Below are 13,661 nucleotides of genomic sequence, written 5' to 3'. Positions count from 1 at the left end.
ATTTTGATATTCCTATGCGCTATGAATAATACTACCCTATAAGGCTCCATCGGAAGGAACAATAGACCTTGATGGTTCCTATGCGCTATGAATAATACTACCCTATAAGGCTCCATCAGAACAGTACTACCCTAATCTATATCTCAGTCGACATACTTTTTAATCGAAAGGCGCTCAAGTCAGCTCATTTACTGCCAAGGAAAAAAGGCCCTCGAATTCAGAGTCTTCGGGGTTCTTTGGATGTAGGCCCGGGAGTGTCCAGCCAAATATTGATCAAAATTGAGACAATGCTAAAATTTGATCAAAAAATATTCATTTTGTCCGTGATCAAATTAAAATTTGACAGCTCGATCAAAACACGATCGGCTGCACAAAATCTGTCCCTGCTACTAGTTAACGATAAAAATTGAACGTAGCCAAATTTTAACGTTAAACTAAACACTAGCCAAATCAACTAGTCATGACCAAAATTTGGTCTGACTTCCTGGTATCACAAACCAAACTGCCCTTCCTTTGAAGCACCAACGGCCCTAGATGCATCTCCCCCACGTGTACCTCATCCCACCGTCCACCGCTCCTCCAAACAGTACATCCTTGAATCGCAGAGTAGATGATCCCACGGCACAAGGCTGCCACATCCGGAGGAAAAAAATTCCCCTGCGCTGCGCCTACTGTCCAGTGTATGCTGCTCTCTCTCCGCTCGTGTCGCTGCTCGGCTACTCTTCGATTCTCCGACGAATTCCGCCGCCACCTCCCCATCTCTTCCAAGCAGGCGTCAAGTAAGCTTGCCAAGCTCCCTGCGGCCCCTTCCGGAACCTTACAAAACCCCTCCGCCCTCACTCCTAGGGTTTGGCCTCCGCCCTCGCCGGTCACCACCGGCGCGCGCGATGGGGATCGGGCGGAAGCGGCGGCGCGTGGGCGGGGAGCTGTCGCGGGTGGCGGAGATCGTAATGGTGCTGGCGGCTGCGGGGCAGGCGCGGAGCGGGCGGGCCCCGACGGCGGCGGAGCGGGCGCTCGCGGCGGAGGTGCGGGGCACGCTCGTCGCCGCGGTGGAGGAGGTGGCGTGGCCCAGGGAGCTGTTCCAGAGGGAGGCGGTGAGCGCGCTCGTCGAGGACCTCGGGCTCACCCACGCCAGGGACCCCGCCGCCGTGGGATACCGCCCGCGCAGGGCATCCATCGCCGACAGGGTCGTCCTCACCAAGCGCAAGGTTTGTCACCTTCTTCTCCTCTGGTTTAGTCTGGCACTTTCTCCCTTCCCTGCGCCATTGCGTACCCTTGATTTGATTGTTTCACCCTCACCTTGCGCGATAGCTGGCACAATGTGATGGGTTTACATGAACAGCTGTTTTTATCTAGATAATGCCATAGAGTGCAGCAGTAAGCGGGCTGCCACACCACCAGGCCACCACTTGATGTGCATGAGCGATATGCAGGGCTTTTGTGCCTGCGAAGTACTAAAGCCTACAAACGTCTGTTTCAGATGGTATACATTGTTTATGAGCAAGCGCTGCCTTGCAATTCGCTGGCTGAAGGCTAGATATAGTATTTCATATCAAAACGTGTTAATTTGCACAAAGTGCACAATTTATAAGCATACAAAAGAAACCACCTAGAACTGAAAACTTTTGTATACATGCACCGCATAACAAAACGGGGTAATAGAGAACATGTATATATTTTTTGGATATGCCAATGTTTTTTACCTTTTGGGTTCACATTCCATTCAATTCCCTTATATGTTATGATACATTTAAGTTTGGGAGTACATATTCTCTTGTTAAGCTAATGTGCCATATATATACTCTATTCTAGTTGAATTTTATTGGATGGCTCTTATTAGATTATTAGGTAAGAGCAGTTTATTCATCTTAATCACTTTTTATACTCTTTCCTTCTTTTTCCCTAAGTAGATGGAAGAAGTCAAGGAAGCTCTCGTGCATTCAACAACTAATGTGCCTAAAACGACAATCTCGAGTGGGAAAACTGGATTCCAGCTTGGTGCTTCTAAGTCCACCACTGGATCACCCAGGAACCTCTCAAACCCGATGACATCCCCATTTATCTTGAAGCAACCCCTGTTAAATGGAACAGTAGCAGGAGCATCTTCTGTAAAACCAGCTAACATTCCTTCAATTGTTTCGCTGCCACCTGTTGGCCCTGCAGATATCAAAGTGGAAAAAGGTCTTAATGGTTCTAATTTCACACAAAGTGGAGGTACTGTGACATGTTTTTATATCCCACTATCCATATTCAAACTGATTTGCTCTTAAAACCTCTCATGCTTTATGTTTGTCTCTCGAGATGTGTCTAGGTCTAGAGCTACTTGCAAGTTGGCAAGCATGACTAATTTTGGATAAATTTCTTAAGTTAATTCTCAATTTAGTGTGCCTCTATTTTAACTTCTAAGGTGGAATTCGTTTGTAGAAACAATACGTAAAATCCTGACAAACTAGAATTTTAAGAAAATAGGGGAAAAGACAAGAGGCGTTGCTCATGGCAAACTTCTTTTGGTTTCCTCTTCATTTTTTTTGGAGTTTAAACTTGAACTAGAAAGACTGACACAATACTTATAGAATATCTTCTCAGGTTTGTTCAGAACATTTCGTCTTAGTTTGGTGCTCAAAACAAATTGATTACAATAGCACCTAGCTCATGTTTTATGCTTGATATGTCCCCATAAAACTATAGCCATGCACAAAGATAAGCATGTTTCTTAGGAAGCTGATTTTGTTCTTCCAGGAATAGTTACTTCCACTGGTATGTACATTTTTATTGTACAGCATGACATCATGTAAATTAGCATCTCATTGAATTCTGTACTGATCATGTATATTTTGTGATACATAAACTGGATATTGTACATACGATATTAGAACAGGCGCCTACTGTGTTGTGTAAAAGTACATGACATTTCAAACATAATGAGCACAGTCACTAGGAGTACGTACTCTTAGGAGCGCAAAATATTTTCCCATGTTTTTCTTGACCTAAAGAGAGATATACTGCTTTCATGATTGGTCATTCAGAAGTTATGTAGAAACCAAACAGCAGATTCATTTGACAAATGCACGCAGCATGCTTGCTAATCTGCGAATGGCGACCTTTGATTCACATGACATTCATTTTTCTAAATCAATGCCAGTCCTCCCTTGCATCCAAAATATAATATGTAAACATATTTACAGAATGACTACTGTGCGCCATTGTTCTATTCTTTCAAAAGAACAAACAATTGTGCAATCTCCTACCCATTCTCTGAATAATAGAGAGGTGAAAGCAGATTAGAGAGATAGAAACTTCTTTTTTAAAAATTTATTTGCACTATAGCCATTCCCATACATTTAATTTTGAATGTGACATCTTTTCGAAAAAAACTTTAATGCAACATATTATTTTAAATGCAACAACATCAAAGCCTTTAGTCCCAAACAAGTTGGTGTAGGCTAGAGATGAAACCCAACAAGAGCCACGTGAAATGAGAGAAAAGAAAAGAAAGAAAAAAGATAGCAATAAAAGAAAATAGTAACAGAGTACTAGTAGTAATAATAGTAGTCAAGGATTTTGAATCTGCTATATCTGAAAAAAAAAATTATATGTCATCTGTAGGTGCAGCAATTACTGATCAGGCAAAATCAGAGCATCACACTGCTACAAGTTCCGATCAGAATTTCATACAGAGTTCCAGTCCGGCAGGAAAATCTCTGGATAAAAATGCACCTGCTATTCACCCTGTGACAGGAAGTTTTGTTACTGGACATCAGGCTCCAAGTGGGGACTTATCTGTTAAAAAACAATCAGTCTTCTCCAATCACAAGGTAATAGCGGAAAACATTGAACGGATTGTAAACAAACATGTTATTCATCCCAGCTGGGCTGTGCCTTCAACTGAGTATATGAATACCCAACTAAACTGTCAGATATGTAAAATTTCTATTGCCGATATGGAAGGTTTGCTTGTTTGTGATGCCTGTGAGAGGGGAATGCACTTAAAATGCCTTCAGCACTATGAGGATCAAGGTCTGCCTAAAGTCGAGTGGTATTGTCCAACGTGCGTGGCACATAGTAGGGGCAAACCCCTGCCTCCAAAATATGGCAAGGTTACAAGAACCATTGTTGCACCAAAGACTAGTATGATTAGTGGTGTTACACAGCCTTATTTGCAGGTAGCAGCAGAAAACCCAGCCAAAAAGGATGGTAAACAAGTGGCAGCAAATGAAGGTGTTAACAATCAGAACTCCAACAAAGTTGGCAGCGCTGTGCACAAGAGTGGTACATTGGCTTTAGACACTAGTTCAAAATCATTATCGATCTCTGCTGCTGGACCTCAAAACGAAAATGTTAAACATGACGAAACTTCATATATAAAAAAGGAAAGAAATAGCCAACCTTGTGGTGGCATACTTACAGAATCTGCAAAATCCTGCAATGAAGGTCAAAGTAGTGGAGCATCGACATATGGTTCTGGCAATCTGCCAGGGCAATCTCATATTGACAGTTCCATGAATTCAGTAAACAATTCCACCCTGCAATCGACCACACTTTCTGGCTTAGAACATTTGGACCATTCTCCCATTGTTTCTTCAGTAGAGAACTGTGAGAGCGCTGGAAACTCTTACCAACATCCAAGCAAACAAATGGCCAGCACTAGAACTGATGAAACACATCAAGCAGATGAAGTTGCTAAGAATGGGATAAGAAAACCACTGGAACAACAAATAATGGCAGATGATTCCATCTCAGATTATGGCAATGCTCATCTGGTGACTTCAAATGGGCACATTTGTCCTGAGCATGAAATTATAGGGGATCTTATGGGTGAATATGTAGGTTGTAGCACAGCTAGTGTTGTGGATTGGGTTGGTGATGCCCTCAAAACTGTTGACAACAAGACTTACTATAACTCTTGTAACATTGAGGGTATAATATACAATCTTAATGATCATATTTTGATTGCCTCAGAAGGTAGCAAGTCTGTTCCGTGTAAGCTGCAGGTATCTTCCCTTTCTTGCCCCCTTAATTATGTTGTAAACCCCTTTGCATGCCTGGATGTTGAAACGCTGTCATAGTGCCATTCCCCTTGGAACCTACCAACCATTGTTTATAGCAGAATGTGTCGTAGGCTGGTAGCATATTCTCTTTAAAACGTAGGCAGGGTTACTAATTATGTTATCTTTTTGCAGTCACTGTGGGAGGAACATGACTCTGGGTCTAGACTGGCTATGGTCAATCCCTATTTCTTTGGCTCGGATGCTCCAGAATCTGTTAGCAAACCATGTACCGATGAAGAGAATGAGGTGAGCCGACTAACTATTGTTATGAAAGTGCAAATCATGGTTGTAGGTTTACCTTTGGTAAGTATGTATTATGGGATTTCACAATTTACACGTGTCAATAGTGTCCTTTTAGACATAAGCAACATATATAATGTACATATTCCCAGATATTAAATCAATAAGCCAGAGAGAAACTAATCAAAGTATAGAGTTTATATTCTCTATACTAAGAAAATCTTCTGCCAGTAAGCTAGATCTGAGCTTTCTCATGATTTTCTCTCGTGGTAGTATATTTATAATTTTTTCATGATGAGGAAAGGATTGTTCCTATTGTGATAATTGGCAAATGTTAACAATTTTTTTTTATTTACTGCTGTTTTCTTCTTGCAGGTATATGGTTCAAATAATCAAAGAATTCTATTGGTTTCTGCTATTTGTGGCCCTTGTGACGTAGTAAATGTTGACGAGTTTAGAGAAGAGACCAAGAGATGCCAGCTAGACAATTCAGGTAGTAGGTTGCATCCGATTTTCTTCTGCAGGTCTGTTTCTGATCCTTCCATATTTTCTTTTGCATTAGTTAGTCAACAAAATATATATTTGCGGAACTGGCTGCTAATTAATAACTCAACCCAAATTTGTAGATGGTTGAGTTTGGTTTATTCCGTCCTCAAATGCACTGACTTAATATGTAACTGTGCCTTTATTTCGTCCTTATAGAAGAGAGTTCCACAATATTTGAACCCTAATTGTCTGTCAGCAGTACTATAGTACAACCACCTTGGGCTGGCTGAGAATTCATGGCTATCAAGTTTGTTAGCTAATGTGGGTTATTACCTCTTGTAGTTGGAATGTTATCTTCGTTGCATCGAAAATGAGATTGAGGATCTATATAAACATGTCATTATCTTCCTTTCTGATTGCAATCAACATTCAAGCCATTGTCGTAGTGTCAGAGCCATACTATCTCATCATGTGTTATGCTCTGTGGGCCATAGGGCTTAAAAGAGGGCCCACTGTAGCAGTTGACCCACATCTGTAACATGAGGAAGTTGCTTGCCCATTAAGTTAGAGAGTCCTAGATAAAGGTAAGTTAGGGAATTGCTATCTATTAGATACGGATGGTTAGGATTTGATTAGATTGGATTCAATCTATTAGTTACTTAGGGGTCAAGTAATCATCTGTTCTCACTATATAAAGAGAGATGATGTATCAGTTGAAGGCAAGCAATAACTAGAAAGGTTAAATCTCTCTCTAGACCAAGACATCATGGCTTCTAGTGTCGGTAAAGAGTCCCACACCTATCTTTGCAACACAGTCACATCAAGATAACATATGCTTTTCTGGCCTTTGTTGCCATTGAGAATCACCTTCCAACATCCAGAGGGGAACTATTTTAATTTTTTAGCTCATTTAAATACAATATTTTAATACTAACCCCTCCCTAACTAGATTTCCAACATCTAGCCCCTTTTTGCCATGCCATGGGCCTTGGCATGGCTATATGAGCTGTCACGCTAAGGATTTGGTCACACCATGGCCGATGGCGTGACCAAAAGGGCTAGATGTTGGAAATTTAGTTAGGGAGGGGTTATTATTAAAAACATTGTATTTAAATGGGCTAAAAATAAAAAAAATCCCATCCAGAGGTGTGTTGCTGTTTCCTTGGGGCTAGTGTTGATCTATGCTGACACCAATATTGTAGCCCGTCTTCTTGCCATCCTTGGTGGTGCATTTTATGCCTGAGACATTGCTATTGGCATCCTGAGCATTGCCATTGGCCACATTACTTCCGGTGTAGTTATTTTTAGTCTCTACGGTGTTTGCCCTTTATATACCAGCATACATAACATATGCTCCTGTGTCTTCTGCCATTGAGAAAAAAATACTTCTAGTGTTGCAACCATCCCAAGGGATTTCATTGCCATCGAACGTTAAAGAATGTAATACATGGTTCGTCGCCATGGTTATGGTTGGTTTGGCCTTTATTTTTGAATCGGGCTCTACCCCATTTCCATTATCAAACAGAAATAACCATGTTCGGTGCGTTACAGAAATAGAGAGCAAAAGGAAAAGGACCAAGCATGGAAACGGAACTACCTAAGCTAGTCAACCTCATTCAGGAGCCTACGCCTAGGTAAAAATAGGAAGGGGGTAGAGATAATTTTTTGTTTGGACTTAAACTTGGATTATGTTGTTGTGATAAGGTGGTGTTTGGCTAAGATTCATCACTTTAGTTGTGTACGCATGCCCTTGATGCCTTTTCCATGACTAAAGCGTAACTCAACCAAATCCCATGTGTCTTGCAATAGATGCAGTGATACCTGTCTGTGGGTCACACGTCACACTGCTTGCACCGCATCAACTGGTCTCTCCCTGTTCCTCTTTCCTTATGCACCACTTGGAGACCATTGACGATTCTGAAGTCCGGACCATAGCTCCCCTAACTTAGTTTTCAAGCATTCAAGCATATGCACACACCGTACACCAAGAAAACATTTACATGGTACAAGCTCCATGCAACACAAATTTTCTCAGCACCCACAAGGTGAAAACAACATGTTCATATAGCGCATGAACTAATCAAACCTTTCCCACACGTCAATTGTTTCAAATGCATCATCTTCTGTTTTTCCATACCGACGAATGGTCTGCTGGGCTCCATTTTCACTTCATCACTCAGTCTGTAGTACCAGACAGTCTGCATTTTCATGTTAGCACGAACGAAGTCTTTTTTGCATACAAAAATATTAGACCATAAATTTTAAATTAAGTTACTTCAATAGTTCCTTAATACATTTATGCTTTTTTAATTGCTGTTGAATATGTTTAGTTTGAAACTTTACCATGAGCAGGCATTTGCAAATTTTGTATGTTACGCATGGAATTTATTATGCTTTCGATGCAAAAGTTCCTCTATTGCATCCTTTTTTCAAATCCATTGGAATCCTAGGTAGTTCACACCATATTACAGTTATTCGCCGAAGTAGAAAAAAAGTAACCTAATTTTATTTTATTATTCTGCAGATGGAAGTATGATGAATCCACGAGCAGTTTCTATAAAGACTATAATGTTGATAGTTAGATGGGTTTCTGACATTCTTTTTCTTGAAAAATTATACATGTAGCTATTAAACCAAAGGAGAAGCTGTACATGCGCTTGTTGCTGGCTATCAAAATCTGATGACTGGTACAAGTGTTGTGAAAAACGCAACTGGATGTTTGGATGAGGTGGATTTAGTGGTTTACTCGCAACTCAAACTCCTTTCACCTGTTTCCTTACGTCGCATCATGTCGAATTCTTCTCCGTATAAGCTGTTGAATGTTGAAGTATGCTTGTTTTAGGTATAATTCTTCTCTGTATAAGCATGTTTTAACTGATGACAGTTATGATGATTGATGGGACATGGAGCCAGGACGAAGCTCGTTTTAGGCATAGGGCAGGCAGTACTAAAAATACCGAAGCAAAGGCGAGAAATGTTTGGAAAAGGACTGACGTGTTGGCTGTTTCAGAGGTGATTTTTGAGAGGTACTCGGAGGTGATTTAGGCGAACCAATTGTCATTAAGGAACATGGCGTCGGCAGCCACCTTCGGCAGCCAACAACAGCACATGGCTTTTGCCGGCACTTGGGGTGCAATGCACAGTCATTTTAAGAAAAATTGTGGTCCTCTGTGACTCCAGGCCAGATCGCTACACCCCTGTTTCAATGCAGGAACCGCTCACTCTACAGGAACTTCCCTTCCAGAGTGAGAACCCATACAACATCTCAAAGAAAAAAAGAGAGGACGTATACAATAATCTTAACAAAAGTGAAAAGGACTGGTAAAAAACGAGAAAATAGCTGCAGATGAGCAGGCTTTAAATCAAGGTTATGCAATGGGCGGGATAGAATTATCACAGGACTGAGACAAGAAGCCGGTCGTTGCAAGCGGTACGTTCATTTCTGTTGCATGAGACTTGTGAAAATTATTTTAACGGTCACAGTTGTAAAGGATCGGTGATCTTTTTATCTAGTGTGTTTACCACTTAAAAGGATTATAATATAACAAAATAAATTGTAATAATGTAAATACGGAAATATAAATAAGGTAAAGAGATAAATTCGGTACAAGGAATTTTTATCCCGGGAAATCGATGGTATGAATGTCACCTCTAATCATCTAACAATACTCTCTAGGCCTATAAGTATTAACCACTCTCTAATTTTATGCTTAATCACCTTAGATGATCACATTAAGCACTATGGTGGTTTGAATGTCTTTTCAAGTGTCTATATACCACATCTTCAAATATCTGAGTAGAGGGGTATTTATAGCCTCAAACCTGCCAACTATCCGTTTTCCTAACAGCTCAGAAAAGTTGTTAACACCAGATGATCCGGTGAGAATAGTAGTACTAACATTGGATCATCCGGTGAGTACATCTTTAGAAACTAGCCGTTAGACTCCTACTCAAAGTCATCCTAAACACCAGATACTTCAGTGTATACTTCACCTCTATCAGCGGACTATCCGGTGAGTTAACCTAAGCCATACTGTGCTACTTTTTCTTTGTGCAAAACACTTCAGTGTAAGCCTCTGGTGCACTTCCTCTTGACACCGAACCATCCGATTAGTTCATCTTCGTTTTTCATCACTTGGAATCGTCTCTGCAAGAAATGCTTCGGTAAAGCATTTCGGTGCACTCACTTCCAATCACCAGACCTTCCGATCTGTTGTTCTCCATCTTCAACACTTGCAACCCTTTCTATAAGAATTGCTCCAGTGTATATCTTCCGCTGATCACCAGACCTTCCGGTGAGTTCAACTTCTTCTGTCTCAGGCCAAAATACTCTCGTGTGCACCTTCTCCATCAACATTGGACTATCTGATGGCTTCTTCAGTTCTGCTCTTCTCTGCAGATAAAGCTCCGGTGCTACTCCTTGTTGAGCATCGAACTATCCGGTGAGAGTAATTTTCCTAAGACTTCTCCAATTCAGTCAATCTTTATCCTGACTGTAGTGGCTTCTTTATGTATTGCATCCATAAAACCTACTAAAGCATATATTTGACAAACATATTAGTCCCAATGAATATATTGTTATTAATCATCAAAATCACAATCATGGCCTAATATGGCTATTTTTGCTATAATTTTTCCTTTTTGATGATTGTCACACCTAGTTTTAACGACCAAAACTAGATGCGGCTTATGTGTGCCTAGGATGTTTAACACACATAAGTCATATCTAGTTTTGGCCATTAAAACAAGATGTGATAGAGGTGGTATCAGAGTCATACTGACCGTAGGACACAAGACTAGATAGAATGGTCATGCCATATTTTAAAAGCCTATTTTGAAAAACTCATCCCCGTTCTTTTCTACTCTCTCAGTTTCTCTCTCTACTTACCTATTTCACTCTTTTGAGCAAAATAAATTTCCAATGCTCCCCCTTCAAACTTTTAGTTGTTGAACCATCCCGGTTTCTCCAATTAAGAAGGATGCACTTCAAGATCTACTTGATGCTTCTACTTTGTATGAAGATTTCGATGATAAAGTTAAAGACTCTTCGCTACAAGGAAGAATTATCTACCACAACATTGAAGACATAAAGATCTACCTCCGCGTTGTTCCTAGTTTTAGTTTTTCTAGATATTTTCCCTGATCTTCATAAACGTTAGAACGCTGTTGGTAGTGTGTGTTTGTGTTGTGTGCCTTGCGTGATTTGATTTTTCTATTTGAGTGCTGGAGTGCGTTGTGGGATGCTTTAGCATATGCTAACAACGACATTCCTTATATACCTATATAGTTAATAGTATAGTTGGGTTTTCTCCCTCTAGTCCCTTCTCTTTTTTCCCCAACTTTGTTATGTCAACCAGAAAGGTTCACAGGTCGAGAGAAATTCCAGATTACCCCTACAAGGAAGGTGTATTTTTTTTTTGAAGAAAAAGAAAGATACTATGCCAATCGATGTCTCCTGAGTATCCTTGTACCTAACGATAAGAAGGTGTGTGTCCACTGTGGAGAATCTATGCACTAGGTCAAAGATGTCCCAAGAAGTTTCCCACCCAGAATCGGATCAACCGTCAACCCTATATGAAGATCTCAGTTCAACATTCAAACTATCATGACTTTCAAGTTGTAACTCAAGAAAGCCAAGATCGACGAGAACCCATCAAACCCAAAGAAGCTCGTAGGCACTAAAAAAAGAGAGTGATATATTCCATGTCAAATGTTACATGTCGGTCTACATCTCATGAACTGGGAATGCATGTCAAAGAAGTCCGCTCTTTTAAGGGGGTATACCCTCTAGCTAATCTATGGTTCATGAATCTAAAGATGCAGAAGTTGTTCTTAGAAGAGGCTAGTCAACAAGAATGGAGTAGTAAGGTGTGCTAAAGGAAGGATAGCACACAGAAAACTGCACTCAGATCATAGAAGTAGCTGTCAAGAACAAGAACCATTTCCTAGGAATTAAGATAGGCCTTATTAAATCTTCACGGATAAGAAAGTTCACCAAGGTAAAATTAACAAATGAGAAGATCATTAAAAATGAAGGAATTATCATGAGTGCTAAAGTTACAGAATCTTAATAGATAATTCAAGAAGCACAAAAGATATATCAGGATCTCAAGGATCGCTAATGGTAGTATGGAAAGAAGATATATGTAGTAAAGTAGGTGGCCCTATGTGATATATATCAGAGAGTTAAAGCAGTACATTAGAGACAATTGCAACCGTTGAAGATACCAGAATGGAATATTCGGAAGAAAAAAATTCACATACTCATGATAATCGATTAAGATTTCTTGAAGACAGTTGAGAAAGCCATCAAAAGCAAACTGAAAAGGTTAAGTCAGTACAATGAGGTTACCGCCAAGAAGAAAAAACAATTTGGAAAGCAAGAAAAAAAATAGAAAACCAAGTTCCCTTATCTCTTTTCCGATCTACCCGAATCTCGAGGGCGAGATTCCTTTAAGAGGGTAGATTTGTCACACCCTAATTTTCAGATTTCTCAAATTTCTAAAAATTTCCAAGATTAGACTATAGATTGAATAATTAGAATAGGAAAAAGCCTATTTTATAAATTCAAATTCAAATTTGAATAAGGTTATTATTTGTTTGAATGCATTCATGCTGTAAATAGGCATGTAGGGTTTATTTGGTTTTTGTTTGAATTTTATTTGGCTTTGTTTGTTTTGGTTTTGCTTTAGAATAAATAGAAATAAAAAAGGGAAAAGCCTAAACCTAAACCTAACCCTGCCGAATCCTCTCTCCCTCCCGGCCCGCCTCTGTTCTCTCGCCTGACCTAGCCCGCCAGCCCAAGCCGGCATGCCTTTCTCTACTCCCTCCCCTTCTTTTCTTGAATGGGTCGTGCCTGGCCTAGCTCGCTGTCGCACCTCTCCTCTCTCAGGGCTGGGTCCACCAGCGCGCTCGCTTGGCCCAGCATAGCAGCCACGCCAACCTGCTCCATAGCCAGCATCGAAGATGCCCCGCGCTCTGTTCCGCCTTCACTCCGTGCCCGCGCCTCTGTCTTCGACTCTGAGTCGACTGCGACATCGTGTCCAAGATGGATTCGCGCTGTCGCCTTGGAGTCCTGGTCTTCCCCGAGCCTCTTCGCCCGCCTATATATGTCAGTCACCATCCCTCGGGTTTTCCCATTGCCTTAAGTCACTAAATCTCGAGCGCAACCGCCGAAACCTAGCACCACCACCGCCATAGCCGCCACCTCGACCGAGCTCATCGCCACGTCACTCTAGCGCCGCTTTGCACTGTTTGAGCCACCCAAGAGGTCTGCCGCCACTCACCGAAGCTCTTTCCGCTGTCGATTTGGTTCCCCGGCCGCTGGAGCTACCTCGCCGATGAGATTTCGTGCTCCGCCGCCTCCTTCTCCGTCATTGACCGCCTTCCCGTGCCGCACCGCCTGTGGTAAGTCCCAAAACGGAGTCACCGTCATCCCCTCTCTGTTTTTTTCCGCTCGCCGTCGCGCCTCAAGGCCAGCGACGAGGTTTGTGCCTTCTTCTGGCGAGACCGTAGCTGTACCCGAGCTCCCTCCGCCTCTCTCTGTCCGCCTAGCCTCTGCCATCTCTTCTCAGTCGTCCAATCCAAATCCAAGTGCCTAGATTAGAACACAACCTACCTCTTTAGCAGCCAATCACAAGCCACCACATGTCACCTCCATAATCCCAGTCAGTAGCTTTGCCTCGTCAGCAAGCCACCTCAACCGCCACGTCACCTCTTTGCTGACGTGTCATCCCAATCAACGCATACGCAGTAATTCAAGGTTTTTCAATACAAAAATGAATCTGATAATTCCAGGAATTAGGCAATTTTGTACTTTAGCTCCTTACTTTTCTATATTTACCAAAAGCCCTAACTTTTTATAGTTTAGTCCCTAACTTTTTCATA

General features: G+C 41.4%; 1 protein-coding gene across 7 annotated transcripts; it reads left to right on the top strand.

Moving 5' to 3' along the window:
• The first annotated feature begins 611 nt into the window (after window positions 1–611).
• On the top strand, window positions 612–8,707 carry LOC133926746 (uncharacterized). 7 transcript variants are annotated; one of them, XM_062372809.1, is made up of 7 exons: window positions 613–1,208; window positions 1,911–2,214; window positions 3,607–4,991; window positions 5,181–5,294; window positions 5,664–5,812; window positions 7,326–7,408; window positions 8,299–8,707. In XM_062372809.1, exons 1-6 carry the CDS (start codon window positions 888–890, stop codon window positions 7,378–7,380), a joined length of 2,328 nt encoding a protein of 775 aa, XP_062228793.1. In that variant the 5' UTR covers window positions 613–887; the 3' UTR covers window positions 7,381–7,408; window positions 8,299–8,707. The 7 variants fall into 7 exon arrangements, with proteins under 7 accessions (XP_062228791.1, XP_062228796.1, XP_062228790.1 ...); XM_062372807.1 differs by lacking the exon at window positions 7,326–7,408 and having other exon boundaries at window positions 612–1,208; window positions 3,613–4,991; window positions 5,664–5,781; XM_062372812.1 differs by lacking the exon at window positions 7,326–7,408 and having other exon boundaries at window positions 612–1,208; window positions 5,664–5,781; window positions 8,400–8,707.
• Window positions 8,708–13,661: the final 4,954 nt, after the last annotated feature.

Source organism: Phragmites australis, chromosome 8 (assembly GCF_958298935.1).
Source record: "Phragmites australis chromosome 8, lpPhrAust1.1, whole genome shotgun sequence".
Lineage (NCBI taxonomy): Eukaryota > Viridiplantae > Streptophyta > Magnoliopsida > Poales > Poaceae > Phragmites > Phragmites australis.
This window is presented reverse-complemented; position numbering and strand designations above follow the sequence as displayed.